Here is a 13568-nt window from a genome sequence, read left to right on the forward strand (position 1 = left end):
ATTAATATCATTGCCTTTTTAAACAAAGTATTCTATAACTTTAAGGTAACACTGGGTTCCAGTTTATTTGCCCCAGAGATAAACATAAACAAATGTCCTGTTAATAATATCAGTTTGTCCAAACAAAAAAACGAATCTGAGGTGCAATCATGTCACAGCTAATTCGTGTCTCCTTCCAATACATTGAAAGCCAGTATTTTTAAAATCAGTACTTAAAATAGGCCTTGGTCCAGCCGAGCATGGCTCAGTGGTTGAGCATTGACCTAGGATCCAGGCAATCGGGGTTTGAATCCCGGTCAGGGCACATGCCCGGGTTGCTGGCTCAATCAATGACTTTCTCATATTGACGTTTCTATCTCTCTCTCTCCCTCTCCTTTCCTCTCTGAAATCAATAAAGATATATTTAATAAATAAATAAATAAATAAATAAATAAATAAATAAATAAATAAATAAAATAGGCCTTTTGCAGTCTGAGAATTCAAGATACTTTAAAAAATTTGTAAATACACATACATGCAAATTCTTCATATATACAAATTTCACAAAATTAAGACGTTGCAAAGAAAATAGAAGGGTTATGGTGACTCTGACAAGCTTCACTTAAATGTTTTACCACTGACATATTCCCGAATAAAGCACTCATAGTAGTTTTAATACATCTTCTACATGGCCTGTTTATAACATTTTCTCTTTTAAACATAAAAGTTAGTCACTAGCAGTCTTCTGAAATTCTAATTTGAGAATTCAAGATGTTCTCAATTCACTACTCATATTTAAGGCTACTTTGGTAAAGGCATTGCAGCAAGAACACAGAAACAATAGCATATTTTCTAATATGTATTTTTTTCACCTGCAAACTGTAGCAAAACATGATCAGCTTCATTACGCAGACAGGCATCCTCCCACGTCTCTAAAGAACACAGGCGCGTATAAACAGACACGCTCCTCAGAAGGGAAAAATTGCAGACCAAATAAAACCTTCCAGTTCTCACTTTGTAACCTTCCAGTAGCAAGGGTTCAAATGATTCAGGTCATTCATTCCAATACATGACAGCGCCTTGAAAGTGGCTGATCTATTTCCCCAGTAACATGTTTCACATAACAATGTGTTAAAAGTTACAAATACTGATATTCACAAATAGCTAATTTCTAAGAAAAATATGTACAGTACTGCAGCGTAATGAATGTGGTGTCTGCAATAACTTAATATTAGCCAATTTTTAATATACATGATACCGCTACCTTTTCCTGCCAATTCACAGGTTAAAAGTTGTTACTGGAGCCCTCTGTTCTGCACGTATTGCCTGGTGTTTAATACATAATGCAGGCTTTTTAAAGACTTCTCTTGCGCTTAAAGCTAAGGTCAGTGAAACAAGACAAGTGCAAGAGATGGAGAGATGTAATGTGACCACATAAATGTTTGTTCCAGTAAAATGTCTATATAAGGCTGTAAGAAAAGATTGGTTGATGACCTTCCTGTTGGAAATTGTCCTGTTGGTGCATCAGTCATAAAAGGATGACTAGATACTCCAGCAGCTGCAACTTGATCAAAAGGGGTTACCACTGGCTGTGTTTGTCCAAACACTGCAAAACCTGCACCACTGGGCTGTTGAGAAAAAGCTGTCTGTTGAGGGAACATTGCTTGGGCTGCTGGAAGCTGCCACTGAAGCTGGTGGGAAGACTATAGAGCATAGGAGTACCGAAGCCCGCAGGCATGCTCATGGATGCGGTGCCAAAGGTCACTGCTGTTGCCCCTTGGCATTGGTCTGAAATGGATTTGTAGAAGATGCCATGGAAGGACCTGTAGCAGCCACAAATGGGTTTGTGGAAGGTGTAGCTCCAAATGGAACAGGCACACTGGAAGAAGCCGGCTGTGTCTGTGCAGAAGCACCCACTGGCATTGTTCCAAAAACATTGCCACTAGCATTACTGGTGGAAGTGTACACATTACTGGAGGTGGCTGCAGAGCTGAAAATGCTGTCTAGCTCTGCCAGAGCTGCATACTTGTCTGAAGACGCACTTGGCTGACTGGTAACCGAAACCACAGAACTAACAGCTTTACCTGTGGTCCCAAAGCCACTCCCCTGATCACCACCTTGCCCAGCACTGAAGATATTGTCTAAATTAGCAAGTGCCACATATTTGTCTGGAGCCTGAAGACCAGCTTTATTTGTTGAAACTTTACTTACAGTTGTTGCTGTTTAATGACTCTGGGAAGTATTGAAAGTTCCGAAATCAGCAGTGGAGGATTTGGGGGAGTTGTCAAAATGAGCAAAATTAGCATTTACTGATCTAGCACTTCCACCTGTAATTTGGGGCTAAAAAAGAGAGTGACTTCCTGTGGGGAAACGTCCAAAATTACTCGAACCACTAGACTGTCCAAATGCATCAAAGTTTGCAAAATCTGAATTTGCAGAATTCCGAGTTGCCTGACTGCTAAAATGTGCAAAGTTAGCAAAATTGGCTGTAGCTGATGACTGAGGAGCTGGAGCATCAAATATGTCTGAGTCAAGACCGCTTAAAAGGCCAAACTTCTTTTCCTGCTGCTGTCCTTGAGAGCGGCCTACAACAGGGGACTGGCTGGGTGTGCCCTTCTCTAGGTGCAGGGCTGGTGCTGAATCTCCCAAAAGAGGCTTCAGTGGTTTGACCTCAGGTGTGCTGCTCCTGCTACTGGCAGCGGAGCCTGAACTAGACGCATGAACTGCAGCCACCACTTTGGCTTGTTCTGGTGGAATTGCCATCTTCTCTTTTCATATTTTTCCTGTGGAAACTCTTTCACTTTTTGTGGATCTGGAATTGCTGAAGATGTATCATCCAATAATCCTAGGCAAATCTGTTTACAGACTTCATTTCCATGCTTTTGTAGGAATTCAGTTTCCTGCTGTGGTCCCGTTGTCATGGAGACAGAGTTCACCCTGCGGAGGACTGAACCCTCAGCAGCAGCAGGAGGTGCAGGGAGGAGCCCGCGCCCTGTCCAGGTGGGTGGGGCGCGCTGGTGGCGGCGGAAGCGCTTTGGGGGTGCGGGAGGCCCGTCCGTCCCGGCACCGCAGGGCTTCTCCTCCTGCCTCCGCCTCGCGCGGGCCGCCGCGGCTGGGGCGGGACGAGGCCGCGGGCCTGGAGCTCGGGGAGCCGCCGGCCGCGGGCCCACGGGCGCCCCGCCCCCTCCGTGAGCGCCCGGCCTGGCCGCCGCCTATCCAGGGACAGGGCCGCGCAGGAGGCCCGGAGCTCGGTCAGGGCCCCAGCCCGGGGCGCCCGCGCCCAGCGTCCTCTCCTGGGTCTCCTGGAGAAGCCTCTGTTCAGGTAACTTGCCCACTTTTTCATCGGATCGCTTGTTTTTCGGTGCTGAGTTCGGTGAGTTCTTCCTAAATTTTGGGTATTCCGCGCTCGTCACTGCGTGTCGGCTGTCTCTGCATGTTGTACGTGGCTCCTTTGCGGTGCACACATTTCCCAGTTTGGTGTGACGCCTTTTCTTTATTTGCCTTCTGTTTCCCTTGCTGGAGGAGATGGACCAGAACAACTGTTCTATGAGAAATGGCCGAGATTTTACTGCCCCTGTTGTCTTCTGGAATTTTTATGGTTTTGAGTCTAACAGTTTAAGTGTTTAATCCATTCTGAGTTTTTTCTTGTGCATGGTGGAAGAAGGTGATCGCGTTTCCTTTTTTCCACGTATTTGTCCAGTTTTGACATCACCATTTATTGACGAAATTGTCTTTACCCCATTGTATGTTCTCCTGTCCTTTGTCGAATATTAATTAGCCATAAATGTGTGGGTTTATTTCTGGGCTTTTAATTCAGTTCCATTGATATCCGTGCCAGCACCATGCTGCTTTTATTACTAGGGCCTTTTAGGACAGTTTCCTGTCAGGCAGTGTGATTCCTCCAACTTTGTTCTGCTCTCTCAAGATTCCTCTGGCTATTTGTGTGGGGGGGGGGGACGGGTTGTTTGTTTGGTTGGTTGGTTTTTGGTGGTTTTATATAACTTTTTCAGATATTTGGTATAGTACTGTGAAAAACTCCATTAGTATCTTGATAGGAATTGGTTGAATCTATAGATTGCTTTGGGTACTAGGACATTTTAATGATGTTAATTCTTCCTGTCCATGAACATGATATACATGCTTCCACTAATTTGTGTCTTTCATTTATCACTTTTTTTTATTTTGGCTAATCCTCACCTGTGGATATTTTTCCATTGCTTTTTTAGAGAGAGTGGGAGGAAGAAGAGATAAATGGAGAGAGGGAAACAGAGAGAGATAGAAAGAGAGAGAGGAAGGGAGAGAGAGAGAGACATTGACCTGAGACACGCACATAGATCGGTTGTCTCCCACATGCACCCTGACCAAGGCTCGGGATCACAGCTGCAACCAGGTACGTGTCCTTGACATGGAATCAAACCTTTGACCTTTTGGTGCTCCAGTTTACACTCCAACTACTGAGCTACAGTGGACAGGGCTTCAGTTTCTTTCTCCACTATCTCCTAATTTTTGGATTACAAGCCTTTTACATTCTTGGTTAAATTTATTTTAAGTATTTTTTTGATGCAATTGTAAATGAGATTGTTTTCTGTTTCACTTTTGATAGTTCACTATTGATGTACAAAAATGCAACTGATTTCTGGATATTTATTTTGTACCAGCTACTGTATTGAATTCATTAATCAGGTCTAGTAGGTTTTTGTATAATCTTGGGTTCTCTTTATACAATATCATGTCAGCTGCAAATAATGATAGTTTTACTTCTTCCTTTCCAATTCAAACATGTTTTATTTATTTATTTTTGTTCCTAAACTCTAGCTATGTCTCCCAGCAGTACGTTGAATAAGATTGTTGAAAGCAGACATCCGTCTCTTGTTCCTGATCTTAAGGGAAACACTTTTAGTTTTTGCTCATTGAGTATGATGTTGACTGTGGGTTTGTCATATATAGTCTTTATTATGTAGAGGTGTGTTCCTTCTGTTACCACTTTGCTGAGAGATTTTACCATAAATGGGTGCTGGATTTTGTCTAATGTTTTCTCTTCACCTATTGATGGATCATGTAATTTTTATTTTTTATTTTGTTCATATGCTGTATCGCACTTAATGATATGCGGACATTGCAGGAACCTTGCATCCCAAGAACAAATCCCAGTTAATCGTGATGTATGATCATTTCAGTGTATTGCTGGATCTGGTTTGCTAATATTTTATTCAGGATTTTAGCACCTATGTTCATCAGGGAGATTGGCCTATAATTTTTTCATAGTATGGACAGGAAGAATTAAAATGAACTTGGGAGTCTCCCCTTGTTTGAATTTTTTGAAATAGTTTGAAAAGAACAAGTATTAGTTCTTCTATTAATGTTTGGTTAAATTCACCTACTAAGTCATCTGGTCCAGCACTTTTGTTTTTTGGAAGTTTTTTGTTTGTTAATCCTCACCTGAGGATATTTATTCCACTGATATTTTTTCTTTTTAGACAGAGTGGAAGGGAGGAAAGGAGGGGGCAAGAGAGAGAGGGGGGGAGGGAGAGAGAGACCAGTCTGAGAGATACAATGATTGGTTGCCTTCTGTAGAGCCCCCAACCAGGGCTAGGGATTGAACCTGCAACCCAGGTATGTTCCCTTGAGCAGCAATCAAACCCATGACCCTTCTGTGCCTGGGCCAATCCCCTAACCTCTGAGCTACACTGGTCAGGGGTGTTGGGAGGCTTTTGATTACTGCTTCCTGTCATTAGTTGTAACTGGTTTATTCAGATTTTCTGCTTCTTCCTGATTGAGTTATGGAAGATTGTATATTTCTAGGAATGTATTCATTTTGTTCAGATTGTCCAATTTGTTCGCATATAGTTGTTTGTAATGTTTTGTTAAAATCCTGTGTATTTCTGTGGAGTCAGTTATTTTTTCTGTGCCTTTAAAAAAAAAAATCTTTATTGATTTCAGAGAGAAGGGAGAGGGAGAGAGAGAAACATCAATGATGACAGAGTAATGGATTGGCTGCCTCCTGCATGCCCCCAACTGGGGACTGAGCCCACAATCCAGGCATGTGCCCCAACCGGGAACTTAACTGCAATCTCCTCGATCCTAGGCTGAGGCCACACCCAGCTGGGCTCTTCTGTTTCTTTCTGATTTTATTTATTTAGGTCTCCATCTTTTTTTCTTGATGACTCTAATAAAGATTTGTCAATCTTGTTATCTCTTCACAGAGTCGGCTCTCGGTGTCTTTGATCTCTCTGTCTTGTTTTTTTGTTGTTTTTGTTTTTTGTTTCTCTTACTCTTCACTTGAGGATATTTTTCCCTTGCTTTCTTTTAAGAAGGAGTGGATGGGGAGTAAGAAAGGGGGCTGGGTGAGAGGAGGTGTGAGGGAGAGAGACAGGAACACCTATGTGAGAGAGACACATGGATTGGTTGCCTCCTGCACACAAAACCCAAGTACTTGACTTTCACCAGGAATCTAACCCACAAGCCTTCAGTGTGTGACCAACACTAATGACTGAGCCACACTGGCTAGGGCTTCATTGATCTCTTGTATTTTTTTAAGACTATATTTTGCTTATTTCTGCTCTGATTTTCATTATTTCCTTTCTTCTACTCACTTTGAGCTTTCTTTTTTTTTTCTTTTTCTAGTTCCGCTAAGTGTTAAGCTAGACTGTTTATTTAAAATTTTTCTTGTTTCTTCAGGTAGGCCTGTAATGTTAGGAATTTGCCCTTTAGGACTGCTTTTACTGTGTCCAATGGATTTTGGGTTGTTGTGTCCTCATGTTCATTTATTTCAAAGCGTCTTTTGATTTTTTTTTTTGGATCTTCTTCATTGTTAGTAACATGCAAATATATCCTCCATGCCTTTGTGTTTTAGAGTTTTTTGTTTTTTTTAATCTTACACATAATTTTATTGTGGCAAATGGTACCTATCATAAGATTTACAATTTTAACCACATTTAAGTGTACAGTTCAGTAGCATTAAGTATATTGATGTTTTGCAGTGATCACCACCATCCATCTCCAGAAATTATTGTTTTGCTTCTCATCATTTTAATTTTCTTTTTCATTGAATTTATTGGGGTGACATTAGTTAATAAGATTATATAGGTTTCAGGTGCACAATTCTATAATGCACCATCTGTATATCGTACTGTGTACACCACCCCAAGTCAAGTCTCCTTCCATCACGATATGTAACTCCTATAACCTCTTCTCCCTTCCCCCGCTCCCCTCCCTTGTGGAGATCACTCTGTGATTTGACATTTGAAATGATACCTCAGATGTGACTTGACACAGGTAGGATTTCGACAGATGAAGAAGGTGAGATGTGCTTTGGTCAGAGAGTGGGCACATGGCCTGGACGCAGGACAAATGAAGACTGGAGAGACCAGAGCGCACGCCTCTGAGATTCCTATGAGTGAGGGGACAGGGCAGCGCAACAGAAGACCTCTGTGGAGGGAACAAGGCAGAGGGGGAAAGGAACTAACCACAGATAGGTCAGAGTAGGGGACACGGGGAACCCTGGGAAGGGGCAGAGTAGTGGGGAAAGGGGATATGGAAAGGGAAAGGCCATATGGGAAAGGAAGAGAAGGGAAGGGATTACAGGGGACTCTGGGGAGGGGAAGGGCAGGGGTGAAAGGGCATATGAAAGGGAAAGGCAGGGAGTACAGGGAACCCTCCATGGGGGGACAGGGGGCCCTACATGGAGAGGACAGTGTCCCCTGTCCCCTCCCTCCTCTCCTCACCCTACTGCCCTGCCTACTTCATGGTGGATCCCCTGTCCTCCCTACCTTGCCCCCTCTATAAAGGGTCCCCTGTGGTCCATTCCCTGTCCCTCCTTGGAGGGTCCTTGATTCCTCTGCCCAACCCCCTCCAAGGAGGGTCCCCTGTCCAATGCCCTGCAACCTTAAGGGAGGTTCCCTATATCCCTGCATGCTCTCTCCATGGAGGGCGCCCTGACCACTTCCTTGCCCCTCAAAGGGGGGTTTCCTGTCACCCTGCCCATTCCTCTTTATACAGGGTACCCTGTCTTTCTGCACAGCTCCCTCCATGAAGGGTCCTCTGTCCCCCTGCCCTACCCCTATACCCTACCTCCTTACCCTGCCCCCTCAAAGGGAAGATCCCCCATCCTTCCTACCCTGTCAGATGCATGGAGGTCCCCTGTTCTTCTGCCCTGCCCCCTCAAAGGGAGGTTTCCTGTGCCCATGACCATACCCCTACATGGAGGGTTCCTGTCCCCTTTCCCTGCCCCATCCATGGAGGTACCCTGTCCCCCCTGCCCTCTAAGCTCCATGTAAAATGCCCTTTACTCCTGCCCTTTTCCTTCCATGGAGGGTCCCCTGTACTCCCAGCCCTGCCCCCCTTAAGAAGCGTCCCATATCCTGCCTGTCCTTCCTGTCTTACCCTTCTTGTCCTATTCCATGGTTGGACCCCTTCTCCCTGCCCTCTCACCTCCATGGAGTGTCCCTTGTCCCCATGCCCTGCCCCCTCAAAGGACAGGTTCCTGTCTCCCTCCCTTCCCCTCTCCATCATCAGCCTTCTGTCCCCATATCCTGCACCCATAAAGGGGGGTTCCCTGTCTTTCTGCCCATTCCTCTTCCACGGAGGGTCTCCTGTCCATCCAGCTCTTTCACCTACATGAAGGGTCCCCATCCGCCTGCCCTCTCCCCTCCACCTGCATGGGAGCCTGTGCCTGCATGGAGGGTTACACCCAAAGCTGTCTCCCACACAGAGGCTTAGCCAGCACTTGGACCCCACTATTTGATCAGTTGTGCGTTGGTTTCCTCTTTGCAGTTGGCTACATTCCTGTTGAGTTCCTCTCAAGCATATCTCACTTACAACTCGTCTGCAATATCCTTAGCTTCATTTTAACTTTTAGCAAGAAGAGAATTTAGTAAGAATGGCCCAACCCTTGACACCCTTGTCCTAGCTCAAGAATCAGAACCAACTAAGGATACTAAGAAAAAAATAAAATTAAAAATTTACAAATCGTAAACACCTATTAGAATGGCCAAAATCAAAACTACTGTCAACACACCAAGTGTTAAAGATGATGCAGAGCAGGGGGATCTCTCGGGATCCCTTGTTCACTGTAGGTGGGAATAAAAAGCTGCCCAGCTTCTCTGAGAAAGTTTGACTTTGTTCTAAAGTTAAACATACACTGATCATCAACCCGGCAACCCCACACCTGGGTGCCCACCCAACACAAACGAAACCCTTTGTTACACAAACACTTACACCTGAATGTTTATTGCAATTTTATTCACAATTGCCACAAACTAGAAACATCCAAATGTCCCCCAGTGAGGACGGAGCAGATCAACAAACTGGGGTACGTGCCTACAATGGACTAGTACTCAGCAGAGAAAAGGAGGAAACTACTGGTTCCTACAGCAACCTGGATGGATCTCAAAGGCACTGTGTTGAGTGAAAAATCCCAACCTCTTAGGTCATATACTGTATGACTCCAATGCCACAACATTCTCAAAATGACAAAATTACAGTAAAGAAGAACAGATCAGTAGCTGCCACGGGTTAGGGTTCTGGGAAGATTCTGACACTAAAGGGGAAACAGGAAGTCTCTCTGTGGTGATGGACCAGTTCTGTATCCTGATTGTGCTGGTGGTTACACAAAAGTATACATGTGTCCCCCCTGCCACCCCACAAATACCCCCCCCCAAAATTCAAATAGATACTTTCGAAAAGAAGATGTACAAATGGCCAGTAAGCAACTCTTGTCATTAAACCACAAGATATCCCTAAATAAAGTTTTAATGACAAAAACAAATGTCAATGAAGAGAGGGAGCAGTTGAAACTCTCATACTTCCTTGTAAAAACAATACGGTACATACGTTTAGACCATGGAATACTATGCAGCTGTTAGTATAGGGCCCCCGCCTGCATGGAGGTTCCTCATTGCCCTGCCCATTCCCCTCAATGGTGGGTCCCCTATTCTGCCTGACCTTTAAGCTTGATGGATGGTACCCTGTCACCCTGCTTTGTCCTCGACATGGAGGATCCCCTGTCCTCCTGGCCCTCTCTCCTCTGTGGAGGTCTTCTGTTTCCCTATCCTGTCCCATCACTCACAGGACTTTGAGAGTGTTCTGGTCTCCAGTGTTCATCTGTCCTGCCTCCAGGCCATGTTTCCACTGTCTGTATCTGAAGCACATCTCACAGTCTTTCATCTGCCTAAATCTTACCCTTTCAAATATTATTTCAAATGCCAAATCACAGAGTGATCTTTCAAAAATATACATCAGATCATATCATTTCCTGCCTAAAAGCCTTAATGGTTGGGCTAACATTTTCAACCCACCAAAAGGCCCCTTATTTGCCTACCCTTTCCTGCACCCCAGCCAGGCTGCTTCTCCCTGCCCTGGGAGCACTTGCTGTCCCTTTACTGGTGGCTTCCCCAGTTCTCCATGTGGCCAGCTCTGTCTCAACAGCCAAGTCTGAGTTTAAATATGTCAAGAACTTGGGGAGCCCTTCTCTGAGCCTGCTGGAGAGTCACCCTGCAGAGGCCCCAACCCAGCTCTGTAGGGTATCATGTTTCAAAAGGTCACAGAACTGAGACAGGTCAAAATGATAAGAGAAGCCATAGAGGTAACCTGGCAAACATTCAAGGTCACCCAGGTGGGCCAAGGTGGTCAGGTGTTCCTTGGGTTTTTGTTTTGTTTTTTTCTTAAATCAGTGAATGGACATTTATTGAGCTCCAAAGCACAAGTAACGAAAGACCTCATAAATGTGCCAAACTTCTGTGCCTCAAAGGACACTATCAGGAAAACAAAGACAACTAATGGAAAGGGAGGAAATATTAGAAAAGCAAATATCAGGGAGGGGTCTAATACTTAATCTATATAAAGAATTCCAGCAACTTGTGATGGTGAGAGTTGTGTTCATTTGGCTGGGCTATAGCACCCAGTTATTTGACCAAATGTATCTGCAATCAGTTGACTTTGGGGGTAATTCCATTGGAAATGGGGTGGATCTATTACTCAGCTGAAACCTTTAGGAGTGAAAATTAAGATTCCTTGGTAGAGGAAATTCTGCCTCAGATCACAGTATAAAATGTTGCTGTTTTTAGCCTGCTGGCCTGCCTTACAGACTTCAGACTTGTCAGCCCCCATCATGACAAGACCAGTTTCTGACCCCTGTCTGGCTGGCCAGCTCTGTTTTGATCGGCTTAACTCTGACCTGCCCTGGTCTGCTCCCCTCTGCTTTGGGGAGACATCATCAGTGTCTCAGCTCCAGTACAATATGCAGTCTTCCTTAAGGGGAAAGTGCACCTTCCCAGCCAGAGGAAAGCTGACAGATATGGACAGAAATGCCTTCCCCTGGGGAATTAGCAAAGGAGGGTTTCAAAGCATGCAGAACATAGATAAACATCCACCCTCCTAAGGATGAAGGGGCCTTGAGGAGAATTGTGGGAAAGGTGGTGGTGTTTCCCCTCCCCCTTCAGGCCTTCAGGGTGCAGCAGTAAAACCCCCACAGCTCTCCTCCTTCCAGTGTAGAATTAGCTGCCCAGTGCTCCTGAGGGCCCAGCTGTGTCCCCACCGGTGATAAAGAGGTTGCTTTGCCCACCTGGACTCTCACTGACACCTGATGTTCTTAACCTGACTGTTCAGCTGGCCAACTAGGACTGGGGCTCCAGCTGGCAGGACAGGAGGTAACTGCAGGACAGAATGGCACCTGTGAAGTCCCAGGAGCCACACCTCAGGTGTCCCTCCCAGCATCAGGTGCCCTAGAAGTTGCTACACAACAAGGTCTGGGGCTGACCAGGCAGCCATGGACACAGGTTCTCTGGACTGGCCACAGTGAGAGCCCAGCCCTGCCCTCGCCAGCTCCTGCCTAACCTCACCTGCCTTTCATGCTGAGCTGGTTTAGGGTCTGGAACCAGGCCCTGAATTGCTGCTCGGGCTCTGTTTCAAATTTTTCAGCAGCCTCCTTCAGCACAACTCTCTTCTCCATTACCTTCTGTTCCCGGGGCCAGAGGGAGAAAGGGTGCAGACACAGCGCTGGTGTGGGGTGGGAAGCGGGCAGGGGATGGTTCCTGGGGCTTTGCTCTCATGGGCACTGTCCTTCCCCTAATTCCATCCAGGCCCTACCTGGGCTCAGAGATGGGCATAGACAGCCCTTCCTCCGGAAGGTGTTCCTTGGTTTCATCCCCCTGCCTCAGCCACCAACTTCAGGGGTCTCCCACCTCTGTAATCAAAAATTCCCAGTAGATGTAAGACGCAGGGGATGGATCCCAGGAGTGTGCTGGCCTGGGTGTCCCTGATTTTCACCCCTCCCTTGCCCCCAGGAGGTGCCACAGCTGCTCACCTTCCTCTGGTTTTCTTCTGTGAATCTGATTCCCCTGCAAGGTAGAGAGCCCAAGTCCATCAGAAAGAGCCTACCCCCTTCCCCAGCCATGGCTACCCATTTGCCCATCCCTTCTCATGTTACACTACTGCCAGGTCCCAGGAGGGGTCAGGAAATTTGGAAAGACAGGACTTGAGTCCAGGCTAGGCTCTGAGGCTCCAGAGAGGGGCACATGGATCAGTATGATGGGGAAGACACCCCCGCTCCTAGGGCAGCTCTTTGAGATCTCAGGGTTCTCTCTTCCCAAAAGTAAATCTGGACACCCCAGCACAGGCCCTAGGTCTCCTACCTGCATATAGTCTCCATCACTGTGTCTAGCATCTTCAGGTCAGCCAGAAATTTGTCAAGGGGACGCACAGGGCAATCAGAGTAAAGGTGGGATGAGCGCCTACTCTCAGGAGTCCACACAGACCCTCCCCTGAAAGTTTCCCACCCTCAGCCTCCTGGTCCACCCCAGGGATCCCACATGGAGCAGCCCAGGATCCTTAGAGCCTCCCCTCAATGGCTCCTTCCCCCGCTCTCCAATAACTCCTAACCATCTGCCAGGGCCTACTTTTGGAAAATCACAGAGACTGTGGTCCTTGGCCAGCCCCACCCCCATATCCTTGCTGCACCCAGCTCTCCCAGGCCCTCCTCTTGGTCACATCTAATGGAGGGTCTGATGTTCTGTGGAGACAGGAGGCGGGATGGAGGAGGAAGGCCTCCCTTTCTTGACTTGGAGGTCTCCAGCTGGGAGGAAAGCGCCCCCTGTCCTCTGACCCCGGAGCACCCACCAGACAGGCTCACTCACCATCTTCTGAAGCATCTTCGGAGCTCCACAGAGTGTCAGCATTAGAGTTATAAGCCTGGATGGCTGCTTCTTCTAGGGTCCAGGACACGGTCATTGAAACCGTACTCCTCTCACCCTATTTCCCCCTCCACCCTGACCTCAGACCCTGGACAACTGACCCAAATCAGTTGGTACCATGGCTACTGTGCCTCCAGCATGCTTTGGTGCTAGATGGCTTTTAGTTACAACTGTTATACCTAGGTTACCCGAGATTAGTTCATACAGACACCAAATTGTTTGCAGTTCTTATTAGCCGGTGGCTGCGAATGGGCTCCTGCTCTAAGCACATGTGCAGCCCCAAACAGTCTTTGCAGGGAGAATGTAAAGGGAAAACCCACATCCTGGTTGGGAGGGGGGCAGGTGTGAGCTAGTGATATGGTGGACAGAAGCTGAAATAAGCATTAATCAACCTTCCGTTAG

General features: G+C 46.4%; 1 protein-coding gene across 1 annotated transcript; it reads right to left on the reverse strand.

Annotated features, from left to right (window-relative positions):
* Positions 1 to 1364: 1364 nt before the first annotated feature.
* On the reverse strand, positions 1365 to 13203 carry LOC107545537 (arf-GAP domain and FG repeat-containing protein 1-like). The gene is given in 7 exon segments (XM_087823779.1): positions 1365 to 1645; positions 1648 to 1758; positions 1761 to 2311; positions 2432 to 2738; positions 2741 to 2916; positions 11817 to 11973; positions 13110 to 13203. Coding segments are annotated over 7 exon segments (1677 nt in total).
* Positions 13204 to 13568: the final 365 nt, after the last annotated feature.

This window comes from Miniopterus natalensis, chromosome 13 (assembly GCF_054644295.1).
Source record: "Miniopterus natalensis isolate mMinNat1 chromosome 13, mMinNat1.hap1, whole genome shotgun sequence".
NCBI lineage: Eukaryota > Metazoa > Chordata > Mammalia > Chiroptera > Miniopteridae > Miniopterus > Miniopterus natalensis.